Here is a 15,668-nt window from a genome sequence, read left to right as displayed (position 1 = left end):
TCTTACAAAAATGTACGAATGTGGTCATACAAATTAGTCACCTCGTAAAATACGTACAATTTGCCATGAGATAGCGTTGGTACATCTCATCGTGAAACCTCACCCAACTTAAAATACACAATACATAATACATAACCATAGGACAGAAAAGTCAGTTCATGGGATCTTAAACTAACTCATATTCTACTCCACAGCTTCTTTCTGCCAGCGAATATTTGTTTAGCTGGTGAGTGTCATCAATCACACTGACAGCACCTCAATACATCACGAAAGCTGTTTATATCTCTGTTTATGTGTCAGTTTGATGTTGTAAAGTGTAAAACATACAGTATGATCATGAGACCATTAGACTGTAGGTGCAGTAGACAATCATTTTGCGGCTTATAATGATAATGTGTTTAACTGGGGTCTTTATAGCATGAATACTGTAGCACTGTTTACCAGCAGTCCCGTTTGATGTATACTTGGACATACTTTTTTAAAATATCATTACATACTAGATATATTCCTTCATTCAAACCCATCACTTTAAATAAAGGTCAAATTAAGACAACTTAAATGACTTCTTTACTTTGTTTAATGTAAGTTTCTTTTTTCCTGTATGTCGTACATCCCTGTTCAATACATACTGTATATTGTTTTATGTATATACTTTTTTCTTTTTACAGCTAACCAGAACAACAATAAAAAAATGTATAGTTATAAAGAACTTTCTTTAAATAAGAGAAAAAACATTCTTACAGCACATTTTACATATACTGGACTGCGTACTGGACCCTCGTACTCTGAGTTTCATCACTAATGATAAAACATAAATCATATTTTATACAACAGCCGAAAGCTTCACTAGGCCAAATGAAATTTGAGATGAACAATATAATCATTGTAAACAAAGGTAATATTTACAAGGATGAAAGACAAAACCAGCGCTCGGCTCTCACCTTCAGAGCATGTTTTACTGGACAGAAAGTTAAAAAACACGCCCGTCATGTTCTGATGTTATAAAGCATCTTGCCTATCCAGATGTTAGTTTCCCATGTTGTAAGATGGAGGTCAGCACTGCCACTTTGAAGAGTTTGTTGGTCCAGCAGGTTCTGCTGATAAGCCTTCAAATAAATGTGTGCTGCTTGACGCAATGTTACAGCACAAATTGGACTTTGCAGGTCTTGTGTGACATCATCACAGTAACACAGAGGCCATACTGCAGTCGTCCAGTGTTGTTGTAACAGCTCTATGTATTTCCTTATTCAAGTCCAGTCCAACCTTCTGATGCAACGTATAAGAGTCTGTGCTGCACCTATTTTCAGAAGGTTTCAAAAATGATAATCCTTGCACCGATGTCCTAATACGTCCATGTCTGTCCATTATTCATTCAGTGAGAAAGAAAAACAAGATGGACCGGAAATTGGTTTATCACACTGAAACAGCAGACCGCACACAGCATCACTTGTGGAAAAAACTCAAATACGACATTATTGTATGGTACAGAACGGCATTGGTAGTCTGGTGAGTCTGATTTGTGATCAGTTATAATGTCTGCGGGGCTGTTAGCTGCCCGAGATGAAAAATAGAGACCAGACAGAGGAAAATAACGGTCAGGTCCATTGAGCAGATGGCGCTTGTTGAGCTTTGAGATATGGCATTAAAACTATTGGGGTCATTCAGTGGTGGATTCTGAAAAAAACAGCACGAGATATTCATGTTAGCAGTGCTAGTTATGTTATTTTAGCACAAATATTTCTAGTTGCTATAGTCGTCATTTCACTGTCCTGATACAGCCAGCAGTAACAAAATTTTAGGCAAAATAACCTTGAATTTGGTTACATGCTCGCTTTTGCTAAATTTGTATGATATGCAATCTATTTAAGCAGTCAACAATTACACACCGTAAAAAGTGAAAGGTTTGATCAACTTAAAAAATACTTCAATTGGTAACACCTAAAAAATTTACAAATTTTAATTTCACTTTAGTTGAAAATTATTATTTTTTTGGTTACCAAACGAAGTAATTTTTTTATGTTGAACCAAATTTTACTTTTTACAGTGCAAGGTGTTTGGTTTATTATATTATTTTTTTATTTAATTTTATTTATTTAAATTTGTTTTTGGGCTATGGTTAGACGTCTATTAAAGGGACACTCCACTTTTTTTGAAAATATGCTAATTTTCCAGCTCCCCTAGAGTTAAAAAAGCTGATCTCCGGGTCTGGCGCTACCACTTTTAGCATAGCTTAGCATAATCCATTGAATCCATACATCGTGTACTAAGACCGACAGAAAATTAAAAGTTGTGATTTTCTAGACAGATATGGCTAGGAACTATACTCTCATTCTGGCGTAACAATCAATGACTTTGCTGCCGTAACATGGCTGCAGCAGGCGTAGTGATATTACGCACTGCCCAAAAATAGTCCCCTTGGTTACTTTCAATAGCAGGGGACTATTTTCAGGCACTGTGTAATATCATTGCGTTACAGCAGCAAAATCCTTGATTATTACGCCAGAATGAGAGTATAGTCCTAGCCAAATCTGCCTAGAAAATCGCAACTTTTAATTTTCCGTATTTCTAAGTACACGATGTAACTACAGACGAGTCAAGTTTTAAATAGGAAAAATATCGAAACTCTCTGGTTATTTTTTAGCGCGATACTAATGGTCTAATCAGATTCAATGGATTATGCTAAGCTATGCTAAAAGTGGTAGCGCCAGACCCTGAGATCGGCTGAATGGATTCCAAAACGGTAAAAATCAAATGTTTAACTCTAGGGGAGCTGGAAAATTAGCATATTTTCAAAAAAAGTGGAGTGTCCCTTTAAGCCCCAATTTTGCCTTGTTCTAGCCTAGACATCTGGGATAGTAGCCTAGACGCCTATTAGACGTCTTTCAAATGTAAAATTGCTTGCTGGGGACATTTTAATTGAATGAATTATTTTAGTCTGTATAGTACTTCGTATACAGTCCTTATTTTGTATTAATTCTCAATTACATCATTAAATAAACTGAATAATACTACAATAAAAATGCTGGGTTGTTTCAACCCATCGTTGGCTAAAATATGGGCAAACCCTACCAACTGATTTAAACTAACCTTTAAAAAACCCCACCATGGGATGAAATATCCAAGAATTTCTTTACAGTGTAAATAAACATAAACTAAAATAAGTCAAACAGCAGGTGTTTAAGTAATATTAATTGTTCTTACCACACAAAGTACATCCAGCGTCACATTACTTTTTAGTTTCTGCGCCTGCAAAAAAAGAAAACAGTTGAAATATATAATAAATAAAAACTGTAAAAATCAGATCACATATTACATGTGGATTATTTGGGACCCAACTGTGGACTTATATGTCACAGCTGTTTTACAGACTGCATCTCTGTCATTATTGAAGTCTGATGATGCAGAAGAAGACCTGTTTGCCTCCAAAAAGTTGTAATGGGTGGGTTTGTGCGGCTTAAAGGGGATCCACATGTTAATGTACCAGCCAATTAGCTCTGACATGACAGCTCTGGCAGTTTGATGTATCTCATTTCTACCCAGAGGGCCCACGTGTGTGTTATCGCCAAAACAACTCGCACCCATCAATCAATTGGAAGCCCTCATTTCACCCCGAAACGCTTTACTCAGAAAATCAAAGGCATTGTGTGCAAGTGACGCCTGAAAGCATCCAAACAAACCGGCGGCTGCTTGTGAAGTTGACGTAAACGCTGTGGTTTTAACCATCTGTGTGGGCCAATGGCTGAATGACAGCTGTCAATCATGATAAATAATTTGATTCATCTGAAACAGAAACCTTTCTCAATTTCAAAGGCTGAAACCTCCATAGGTTGCATTTGTAGCCTGCTTCAAGTCTTATTTCAGAATATTATTATTATTTATAAAGTTGACTGTTATTCTTAGTTAATCGTAAATTGTTGTAATATTCTCATGACTTGCGAATGTAACATCAGTGCACTTAAATAAACCAGGCTTGATGACGTATGCAACCTGCATATGCAAGCCTTCAGATTGAGAAACGGACAGATTAATCTATGATGACTTTTAAAGATCTTGAGGTCAAAACTGCACTTTCACAAAATTGCTGTCCTTAGACTTAGACTTTTTGTGATTTACTGTTTCCTACATCCTAGGTCATCCTTTATAATGCAAAGAACATTTGGTAAAAATATAACCTTGATATCTTTAATACTGACCGAGTAAGGCCGTGTCAAAGACTGAAATCAATGATTGAATAATCATAGATAACATAGCATCATAATTAGATTAACATAACTGTTTTGATAGCTCTGGAGTCATTACCTGCAGATTTCCACAGAAGCTGTAGAGACGGTCTGCATTTGTTTCCAGGTCATTGTTGAGGGTGGAGTCAATCAGTGTGTTGGATGTCCTGTCCCGCCCTCTCTGTGGAGTGTAAGGGTCGGGTGAAGTGGACATGATGGGTGGCTGGGGTTGCCACACCCCAACATCTGTGCCATTACCAAATGCCTGGATGGCATTGCCTGCATAAATAGAGAAAGACACTATTTAAATACAATAGGCACTGATCTGCCCACTATCTATACTGTACTTTTTATATCAGATTAGATTAGTGCCAGGATGAATTACTTGAAAATGAAAAAAATGGAGGACATACAGTACTGTGCAAAAGTCCCAGGCCACCATGCCAGCATTAGATTTGTTGTTTTTGCAATGTTATAGTGATCATATATAATTCTTTCTCAGTCTCTTTAATATAATACAACCAGAAAATACAGGAAATGTGTATATAGTATTAAAAACTGTAAAAATGTTTTTAGGGTAAACTCCCCTTCCACTTAAGCAGTAGCAGGATCTCTTAAACCTAAATAAAATTAAATCCTAATTTTAAAGAAATTGATAGATTTACTTCATTCGGCTCAAAATGCTCAAGATGTGTTTAGTGCCAAGAGAGGTCACATTAAATACTGACGATGCCTTAAAACGACATTTAGTCTTGAAAATATTTTTTTATTTTTTCATATTTCCTGATTGTATCTTAATAAAATAGATTGAAGAATAAATATGGATGGACATTAAAACTTCTAAAACAACCAGTCTGGTGGTGGCCTAAGACTTTTGCACAGTACTGTACAATTTGTCACTTTATTCTGTATGCTATTATTGACCTTGTTAAATGTACTGTAATGTATAAATTAGGTTGTGTAAATAACAGTAATATTTCAAATATAAAAACAATAATATTGATATATTTCTACCTTGCTAGAATAAAGAATAAATGATCAAAAAATTAAGAAAAAGTGATACTCTGATAAACAAAATATTTTCACTGGCATCACATAGTTACATCACAAAATACTGTAGTATACTTTAGTTTTTACTATACTAAACTGTAGTAAACTTCCTAGATACTATAGTGTTTTTGAACCTTATACACACTATCTAGGTGTCCTACAGTAGTGTATCATTTCAGTATAGATAATTCTACAATATTTTTCATATGGGAATTAAGGGGTGGGCACACACTGCATTCGAAACCGCCTACTTCCATACTATATAGTAGGCGACAATCAGTATGCGAGGCAAGTAGTATGTTCAAATTTGTAGTATTTTAGAAACAGTAGGCGTAGGAAAGTAACTTTCGGCAAGATCCCGATGTGTTCATTCATTCATTCAATGGACTTTACTATCCTGTGAGCCCCCAGAAGAGGAGTTATCCAATGAAGAAGAAGAAGGAGAGGTGTTGTATTCAAAAATGTAAGAGCAGTAATATGTCTCTATTCAAATACAAATATATGCAGTATGAAGAGCTTGGTTCCAAAATGCGATAAACTGCATTTTTTTTGTGTTACCACCAAAATCAGTATTGTATCAGGTCAGTATTAAATAGTAAATTCTTAATTTTAAGCAAAATCCAATATCCGACATGTTATTCTGTTATCTTTTCTCTCTTTTTTTCTCAAAACGCGATAAACACCAGTCCTCCTTTTCTGCACTAAATCTGCTTAACCAATCACAGCGCACCATTCCACGCATTGTAAACAATCATGGCGGCACGTTGAATACACACAGAATCCTAGTTTTCCTCATCTACTTTGTACTTCGTGATCAAAAAACAAACAAAAACAAAATAATACTTTGATGGCATTGATAATTTGTGATTGATTTCTGTGGCGAGGATGAAAGCAAGCCATCAAAATCAAATAATTTACGTGAGAGACACTCGGGAGACAGACAAATGTCAGCTGTTGCTTGTTCTCCCGACAGCATCAAGCGTTTGTCATGCTAACACATTGACCCCAGGGGATCTCATGAAAAACGTTCAATTATTTTACTCGAAGTCAACGAAAATCGAGCAGGACCAAAACATTTTACAGCTGATCGATGTGAAAAAAGTTCAGCGACGACGTCCCAATGATAGCAGCAATGACAGTGTTCTTAATATGACAAAGTGTTTTGATGAATGCCATTAATGTTTATTTTTTTAATCAGTGTATACCATTAGTCAAACTAAATGTATATAACATGGCAAAGACGAATGCACATTTATATATTGATTCAATAGATTTATAGCATTTTGAAAAAAAACTTAATTGCATTTTGCAGAAAAAATAATCAGTTTTCAAAAATAATCAGTTTTTATAATAAATCTTTGAAAATCAAATTATGGATTTGAATTTTTAATGTTATTATAACCTAAAGATGCTATGTGAAAGTATGTAACAGAAAATAGTGGTTTTCATCTTGTCACTTTCTTGGTATAGAAAACAAATTTTTTACCCAAATTAGTCAAAATGGATTTATTGCGTGTTGGAACCAAACTCTTCATATATATCTGTCCCTTCTGCTTACAGTAAATTGGCTCGTTTTACATCATTCCAGTTAACGACTTACTTCTTCTTATGTTGATGTGTGTCACGTGATGTATCAACATGGTGTATGTACGTAGTACGTCCGAATTCATTCATACTATCCATATTCATACTACATAGTATGATCGATGAGCAGGTACTTCATCTAATTCAGTACGTACTGTCACAGTACAGTATGCGATTTCAGACGCAGCCACAGTGTAGCCCCAAACCAAGTAAGTGTAAGTTATTGGCCCTTGATTTGATATTAAGTGCTCTCTGTGCTTTTAATACTAAAGCAAGTAAACTCTGATAAAGAGCACTTGGCCTTTGCTTTTAACAGCATTAAGATCATCCACTTAAACTCGAAAGTTTCTAGGACCTTTCTGGTGATAAACTGGAGGCGGCCACTATGACTCAACAGGCTTTTTTAAATAGACTTTATTCTCAAGAGCACTTTGACTTTCACAGCCTGTTATTTACTCATGCCACAGAAAGCTAAAGGGCAAGTGGGAGATTATTGATGGGTACTCAGGTAAAGAATAAGTCGTGTGTATTAAGCACTGTCTATTGACAGGAAGGAGGTAGTGTGACCCTTTTTTATTGAGTAAGTGTTGTGTGCCTGAGCAAGATTAAGATACGATGTATACACGGGCTCAACTCAATTTGTTTGTTAAGAGCTAATGACTCATATAGACTTTAGTAGCCTTCTGCGTTCCCATTATTGTATTATTACCTCTTAGGACAACACTGCATTGCTTTCATAATAAACCAATGTTTTCTCACATTAGCCTTCCAATGTGTCTAATATTAGGGACCAAATAGTTAAAAAATATTACACTAGAAAAAGCCATTAAAAGTTGAGCTTTTTGATGTCTGTTTGACCGTCTTCTCTTTCTCCTGACGCTGTGAATGCGTCATATATGTGGTGTGGATAAGGCGCGGCTTGTGTCAGTACATCACACGGTCTATCGTTTTAAAGGCCGTTGTCTCATGAAGACAAATCCTCCCTCTCATCTCCCTCCTGTCTATCTCCCTGCATGCATTTCATCTAAATGGATGTTTTTGAATAACTTCCTGACGAAATAATACATGCTTTCTCCCCTCTTCCAGGTCCATAGACACCTGAATAATACTTTATTGTCTTTTTATGTCAATCCCCCTTTTAGCCACCCCATTTAAGAGGGATTTCTCTGTCTCTCGCCCTGAACCACAAAGCGTCACAAATCAGAGAGATTTACTGGTGCAGACTGTGAATGACGATCATATTGATGCAGCAGAGCAGAAGTCAACTTCGAGTTTTGCATTGCTGTCAGTCAGAACAGAACACCATATGAACAATAATATAAAGCGATCTGTCGATTGCGTGAATGAGGTCGATACTTACGAAGGCAACGGTTGTTGGTGAAGAATTCGGTAAACTTGTCACACTCCGCTTTGCCGTTTCCGCTACTGCTACAGTCACACCAGGGCGACACACTGATGCCGGGTGCCCGCAGGTAGTTCGGAGTCATTACGGTACCTGGAACATATGTGCAAAGGAACAAAGTGTTTTAACGGAAGTTTAATAAAACAATGCAATCAGACAGTGGCTCAATATATACTTACATTTACATTAATGCATTTGGATAAAAGCCTCTGCCAAATGTAACGTCATTTGCATTTTAAAGGGCACCTATTATGCCTATTTTTACAAGATGTAATATAAGTCTCAGGTGTGCCCAGAATGTGTCTGTGAAGTTTTAGCTCAAAATACCACACCAGTCATTTGTTATATCATGTCTAAAATGCCCCTGTTTGGGTGGGAGCAAAAAGTGCCTTTAAGTGCAGCTACAGCTCCTCACTTCCTTACCAACAAACAGTGAATGTATTTAGTTAAAATAGATTTGATTCCTGTGAATACAATCTGAGATAACAGTATTTCACTAATCAGATATGGAGGACAACATACAACTCGCTGAGGGCGGAAACTATGGTAATGCGATGGGCGGGGCTTTATCAGTGTGACCTCACATTGATAAGAGAATCACAAAAGCATGTATAATGAGACTGCTTTGATTTATAAGGGATTAAAAAATGAGGATTTTTTTCATTGTAGGGTGGTTGTGTTCACACACTGGAAACACACATTTATGTCCACCTTGTAAAAGTGGATTTGCATAATAGGTGCTTTTTAAAGGGATAGTTCACCAAAAAATTAAAATTCTGTCATCATTTACTCACTCTTGTGTTGTTACAAACCTGTATACATTTCTTTGTTTTGATGAACATTGTGTAAACACACTGTTCATGAGGCCTATTCACTTCCAAAGTGTTTGTTTTTCCTACTATGGAAGTGAATTGGACTCATGATCGGTTTGGATACAAACCATCCTCAAAATATCTTCCTTCATGTTCATCAGAACAAAGAAATTTATACAGGTTTTTTTTAACAACACAGGAGTGAGTAAATGATGATATAATTTTGAGTGAACTATCCGTTTAATAAAGGTGTCACAATTTTGATTTAAAATCGAAATTGATCGAAATTAAGTCACAACCTCGAACTTCGAATTAAAAAATGAACTGAGATCTGTTTAAGTTTCACAACAACTTGTTTCAGTTGCTTAATGGTGCATTAACACCAGCCGCGGGAGAGGCGGCAAAACATTTGAGTTTACTCGCTTCATTCGCGCGTGAAATTGTAGTCATTCAAAACATTCACGTGGACATTCGAGTCATGGCAGGGGCTTCTGCGACTCGCTTTCTGTAATCATGTCACTACTACAGCAAGGCCCTGATTGGTTCACGCGGCACGGAAATCTGCCAAAGATCCGATTTTTCAACTCACGCGTTTCCCGCGGCAACGGTCAATTCGCGCGGAACGCGCCATCCCCTCCGGAGGATGCCTAATCGCGTCTTTGCATTGACTTAACACGTAAATCATCGTGACCTTAGTATCGAAAATGTAAATGAATCAAGGATTTGGAGAATCGTGACACCCCTAGTCTCAGCCTCAGACGTCACGCCCACAGACTGTTGGCTAAACGTCTGATGTTTTTCGTACACTTTTCTGGAATCCCTGTGAGAATGTTGAAGTCGTTTTGATTGGTTGAAATAAACCGGATTTCCACGAGCCGCGAGTGTCGCATTAGTTTCGGTCCCTGGAAAACAAAGCTCTGACGTTCCATTGAGGAAGAGAATCAGTTGTGTTCACGTGGATAATAATGACCAGTTATCATGATCAGCTAAACATTGGATTCTCAAAAATATGCAACGTTCGCGGCATAGACTCTCTAAAAGACGTCCAAGAGTTTTGCATGAGGCAGTTAAGTCAAAACGTTTTTTTTTTCTCCTGAATTGCTTGTAGGTGTTACAAAGTGAACAGATATGCTTCAAACAGACGTTTAACGGGAGCGTCTCATTGGTGTGGCTGTTGATGAAGTGCACAGCGTTGTTCTATGGTGAGTAATGTTGTTTATTTAGATGCTATTCGGTTGCGGCTGGTTATTTTAATAACTGACTTGTTGCAAGCCGGCTCATTATTGTGGGGAGTCCAAAACGTGACGCTAGACGAAACAAACTGTGATTGGTTGTTTGACATGTCGGTCAAACAGCTCGTGGGCGGGCTTTGTCCAGAAAAAGCAGCGAAAACTAGACTATAGAGACAGAGCGCCGTTATGCAAATTTAAAAACCACGCCCACCGGGGGGGAAATCAATCCAACCGTCTCCATTGACTTTGTATTGCGAGAAGCCGCCTCCTTGTCATTTCTGGCTTATAACAAAAAACTGAATAATGCCTAAAAGCTGCTGTGTGACAATATGTACAGCTAACAAGCCAAAGAACCCAGAAATAAGTTTTTATAAGCTGTCGAGCCGTAAAACCCAGATTTTAAGGAGAATAAAGTGGATTGCCGACTACGTTTCCCCCTATTGGACGCAGTTCTACTAATAGAAGTACTATGAAAAGTTGCCTGTATCCATTTCTGTGTCTTTAAACGCTCGTTTTTTGGGGTCGACAGCTTATAAAAACTTATTTACAGATTAAACTTAAAAACAGAATAATACCTAAAAGCTGCTGTGTGACAAGGTGTACATCTAACACGCCAAAAAAATAAATAAATATTTTTTTATAAGCTGTCGACTCCAAAAAACGAGCGCCTAGACACAGAAATGGAAACAGGCAACCCCCCACAGCACTCCCACCAGTAAAACTGCGTCCAATAGGGGGAAACGCAATCGGCGATCCACTTTATTCTCCTTAAAGACTGGGTTTTATGGCTCGACAGCTTATAAAAACTAATTTCTGTGTTCTTTGGCTTGTTAGCTGTACATAATGTCCCAAAGCAGCTTTTAGGCATTATTCAGTTTTTTGTTATAAGCCAGAAATGACAAGGAGGCGGCCTTTTGCAATACAAAGTCAATGGAGACTGTTGGATTGCTTTCCCCCCCGGTGGGCGTGGTTTTCAGGTTGTGACGCGCTGGGCTCTGTCTCTATGCGACCCATGTACATACTGTACTTTTATGACACACTTAATCAGACTATTCAACTCACCAATAAGACCCGAATATGCCAGCAGACAGTCAGCGTAGTTTTCCTTCAGACACCCTGAAATCGAGCGAGTCTCAGGTTGACAGTTGGTGAGAAAGTCAGCTAAACGAGATCTGAAAAAAAAAAGGAAAGTACAGACAGTCTTCATTAAACAGACTCAGCACCTCATTGACAGTCCATCTTTAAAGTTGCAGAACATTACAGTATAAGGAGACTGAAAAGTAAAAATCCACTACTTTTCTCCTTCTGTGACTTCCTAAACACTTAGGTGTGGTTATCCAGACAGGTTTTAGATTAGTCCAGGACTAGGCCTTAGTTACAAAAAGCAATACTGGTGTGCATTTTGAGACAAAAGAATGGCGCTGAAATATGTTAAGATATGTCGGTTCTAAATGTGTTTAAATTAAGCCAGCTCAAACATGCATTTTAGTCTGGGACTACGATAAACCCTGTCCAGAAAACCACCCGTTAAATTCATCTACCAGTCTGTCCTACCTGCATATGTAGTTGGTCTTGCAGGAGGCTTGCAGGGAGAGACAGTTTGGTTTCTCTTTGTCTTCATAGGAGCAGGCTGGCACGATGGTCTGACGTCTGCGCTCAGAGCAGGCCGAGTGATCTCCCGATGGGCAGGAGCAGTAAAGCATGCCATAGCTGTGTTTGGGTGGCACCTTGTCGAAAAATTGCCGCAGGGCTTTGTGGCATTTGCGCTTGTTGCACACTTCAGCTGTGGAGATTCTGCTGGTGCAGGGGTTGATGTAAGACGAGCGGTACTTCTTACACGTGTCGTTCAGGTTGCAAGCTTTGGCGGCGTTCAGGCAGTTGTTGTCCTTCGAAAGGGCTGCCTCACCTGTGCGGGCAGAGATGGGATTTGTAAAGACTACAGGCTGGTTTTACTTATGCAGGGACTGTAAATGTCAAGGAACACTTGGTGAATGTTGGGCAGTTTTGACCTTTTAGGACACTGCAGGACTGTCCACTAGCCAGTAGCTACAAAGCATTCACAGATGACATACAGCGTTATGCTGTTGATTTAAGAGACTTTGAGTTACTATATTACTACTGTAATTAACTGTGAAATGCAATAAAATGGCAACATTTAAAAACAAAGGTTTTCTTAAGGTGTAAATATGTAACTTTTACATGTACGGACATCTATTCAGCCTGCTGTTCTGTGCTATTGTTTAGTTGAATAACTTGCCTTTCCAGATTAAATGTCTGTTCTTCGCTTTGGTGAAATCATTTTCTAAATAAACACGACGTACAGTCCACTGCGACTTATATACGTTTTTTCCTCTTCAAAACGCATTTTTGACTGATGCGACTTATACTTCAGAGCCACTTATAGTCTGGAAAATAAGGTAAATGGAATGTAGCAACGTTCAATCAGCAAAGTCCTTCAAGTGCACAGAAGACGAATTGAATAAATGATGGCATGCGTACATCACTGTGCAAAAGTTTTTACCCGGTTAAAGAAAACTGAGTGAATATTTATGATATTGACCACATTTTCTAGCCTTTAACTTTTATTCACAGTAGTAACTGGAGATTTTTTTTAAAGTGGAGATTTTAGACTACTCCTAGACTAAAATAAATGTAAGCTGTCCAAACTGAAAACAACTTGCACTGACTAGGGATGCTCCGATCGATCGACCGTCGATCGGTATCGGCCAATAACGGCATTTAATGACTCGATCGGTACTTGCTAAATTTGCCGATCTCGTGAACCGATCTTTCTGTTTACTTTTGTCATCATAGGAATCCTGAATGCGGCTGCAATTAGAGACCATTTTTTACGTACTGCAAGCATTTTTATAACCTGTTGCTTATGTGCGACGTGCAGATTTGGATTTTTGAATCTCTCTCACTGTCTGCCTTTATAGAGATATGTGTATTTTCTATGAGGATGCGCTCCGGTTCTAACGGCGTATAGACACGGAGCGTAAGCGCTAACGCTTCCCATTCACTTTTAATGGGTGACGTCATGCGTTGCCGAACTGAATTGTGGATCTGTCGGTGCCGCGTCAGTCCCGTTGCTCGCGGCAGAAGTTGCGAAGCATGTGTAGCGGCCACTGTAATTGGCTGTTGGCCACGTTCAGACAAGCCTTCCGTTAAGCGTTAACACTTATGCCCTGTGTGAATGCGCCGTAACGGTGCATTCACACAGAGCGTAAGCGTTAACGCTTCCCATTCACTTTTAATGGGTGACGTTATGCGTTGCCGAACTGAATTGTGGATCTGTCGGCGCCGTTGAACATTTCTCATTCAGCGGCAGCGCGTGTTTCAGCCAATCAGATCGCCTTATGCAAATAACCTAGGCAGAGCCAGCCAATTACGTTTATGGAAGACCGGAGCATGTGTAGCGGCCACTGTGATTGGCTGTTGGCCACGCTTCAGACAAGCCTTCTATTAAGCGTTAACGCTTACGCCCCGTGTGAATGCACTGTAACAGCGCAACGCGTCTTCACTTCCCCATCCAACAGCGTATTCAACACATTTCTATCGCGGACAATTGCATTATCATGCCAAAAGATTATTATTTGCATACGTTTTAAAGTTTTGACCGTTTAAACTTTCTTTTTCCTCACAGCTGCTCTCGACACACACAACAGCAGCCTGTCATCAGTGCACGTGAACAGAGCGATCTCTCTCACGTTTTAAAGCTACAGTAACCTAATTCAACTCTCAATAAAATCCTTCTCTGCTCTTGACTTAGGAACTGTTATACTTCATATGAATGCGTGTATATTTAATTCATACAGTAAAGACTGTGAAGTGTTTTATTTTCATTACTTTTAACAGACATAAACCTTTTAAAAGAGATATTCAGTATTTCTTTGCAGAAGAAATATTTGTTGTGCTTATTTATTTGATTCTCTATTAAACCAGTAATATACCTAATTACTGCAAGTAATATAACAAAGGCAACATCTGTGGTATTACTTTATCTAGAAAAAAATGTTACAGTCATCAAAGAGCTTGCATATCAGCCAAACAAATCGGTATTGGAATCGGTATCGGCCGATCACGAAGATAACAAATCAGTTATGTTTTTAGTAAGGCATGTTTCTTCAAACTAGTTATATTTCCTAATTAAACTAAGGCCTAGTCCTGATTTAAGCTAATCCCTGTCAGGGAACCCACCCCTAGTTATTTTAATACCAATTAAATGACTAAAGTGACATTTGTGAAAATAAGGTATTTCAATTACTGATTAATAACCTTTTCATTGTCATTAAACTGAAATTACTAAACCTAAACATAATGATAAAAAATATAATTTACAAAGAAAACATATCAGATGCACTTAGTAGGTTTTGCATCTGATACATGCCTACAATTGTGTATTATTAAATATTCTGATCTGATTGTTTATTCAGCTGATCCCACACAAAATGCCGTAAGCGTACCGAAATATTATTTCAAAATATTCAACAGAGCTTTGCAATTAAACAGCATCTAAACTCTTCAGTTTAAAATAAGTTTTACTTGTGTCACATTTGAATAATTTGCCTGAAGAGCTTTCTCTGTACTGCAGTTACACTTTTGCCCTTGTTTACCCCTTTCTCAATCAACACGGCATCTGAATCTTTCAACAAACATCCTCAGGTGAACGCTACGCCTTTACTCGCATGGATAATTTCACAACCCTGCACAAGCAGTGTTTGTCTTTCCATACTTTTCTTATCTGTTTACTTCAACATACCTTCCTAGGAGAATACAGACCCTTCAGTCATGCAAAATTAATTAACATTAGGAAATGGCACCTGAATTGGCCTGAATCTCCTTCCCTGCCATTGATGAGTTTTTCTGGCAATCCATAATTCCGCTATTATCCACCAGGTGGTTACCCAACTTATAAAACCCTTAAGTAGCCACTTAAAGCAAACAGGTCAAATTGCATGTATGGTTTCATCATCGCTAACAAAAATGCAATTATCTAAGCTTTTTGCTCAAAATTTTGTATTTTTGAAAAAACCTACCCATATTTGAGAGGTAATAAAAAAGAACAAATAAAGGTAGGATGAAACCATAGACCGTAAAAAAAGATGGACGACGTGACGTCGCCTCCCTCCATTGTAATGAATTGAAGCAAAAATTGTCCGACCATGGTCGCCACCATGTTACGTAAAAACGTCGGTTTGGAGCCAAGGCATGCACAGAAGGAATCGTCTGTGGAGCCAGAGTCGGAGTCGCTGTATCAAACTTCCGCCCAAATGCTCGCGCGACCAATTCAACCACACCAATCTTAACGACACGCCCCGTTTCTATAGCATCAAATTACTAGCTAAAATGAAATTTATCACAAAAA

General features: G+C 38.2%; 1 protein-coding gene across 2 annotated transcripts in view; it reads right to left on the bottom strand.

Annotated features, from left to right (window-relative positions):
- Window positions 1-559: 559 nt before the first annotated feature.
- The window catches only part of gfra1b (gdnf family receptor alpha 1b), a 32,257-nt gene continuing 17,148 nt past the window's right edge, over window positions 560-15,668 (bottom strand). For both annotated transcript variants that reach the window (XM_055176435.2, XM_055176434.2), the window contains exons 4-9: window positions 11,855-12,206; window positions 11,363-11,472; window positions 8,215-8,349; window positions 4,300-4,499; window positions 3,202-3,246; window positions 560-1,674 (exon numbers count right to left, since the gene is read on the bottom strand). In XM_055176435.2, the coding sequence (XP_055032410.2) occupies window positions 1,528-1,674; window positions 3,202-3,246; window positions 4,300-4,499; window positions 8,215-8,349; window positions 11,363-11,472; window positions 11,855-12,206 (989 nt within the window). In that variant the 3' untranslated portion in view covers window positions 560-1,527. The remainder of the gene's footprint in view (window positions 1,675-3,201; window positions 3,247-4,299; window positions 4,500-8,214; window positions 8,350-11,362; window positions 11,473-11,854; window positions 12,207-15,668) is intronic.

The sequence above is a fragment of the Misgurnus anguillicaudatus genome, chromosome 4, assembly GCF_027580225.2.
Source record: "Misgurnus anguillicaudatus chromosome 4, ASM2758022v2, whole genome shotgun sequence".
In the NCBI taxonomy this organism is placed as follows: Eukaryota; Metazoa; Chordata; class Actinopteri; order Cypriniformes; family Cobitidae; genus Misgurnus; species Misgurnus anguillicaudatus.
This window is presented reverse-complemented; position numbering and strand designations above follow the sequence as displayed.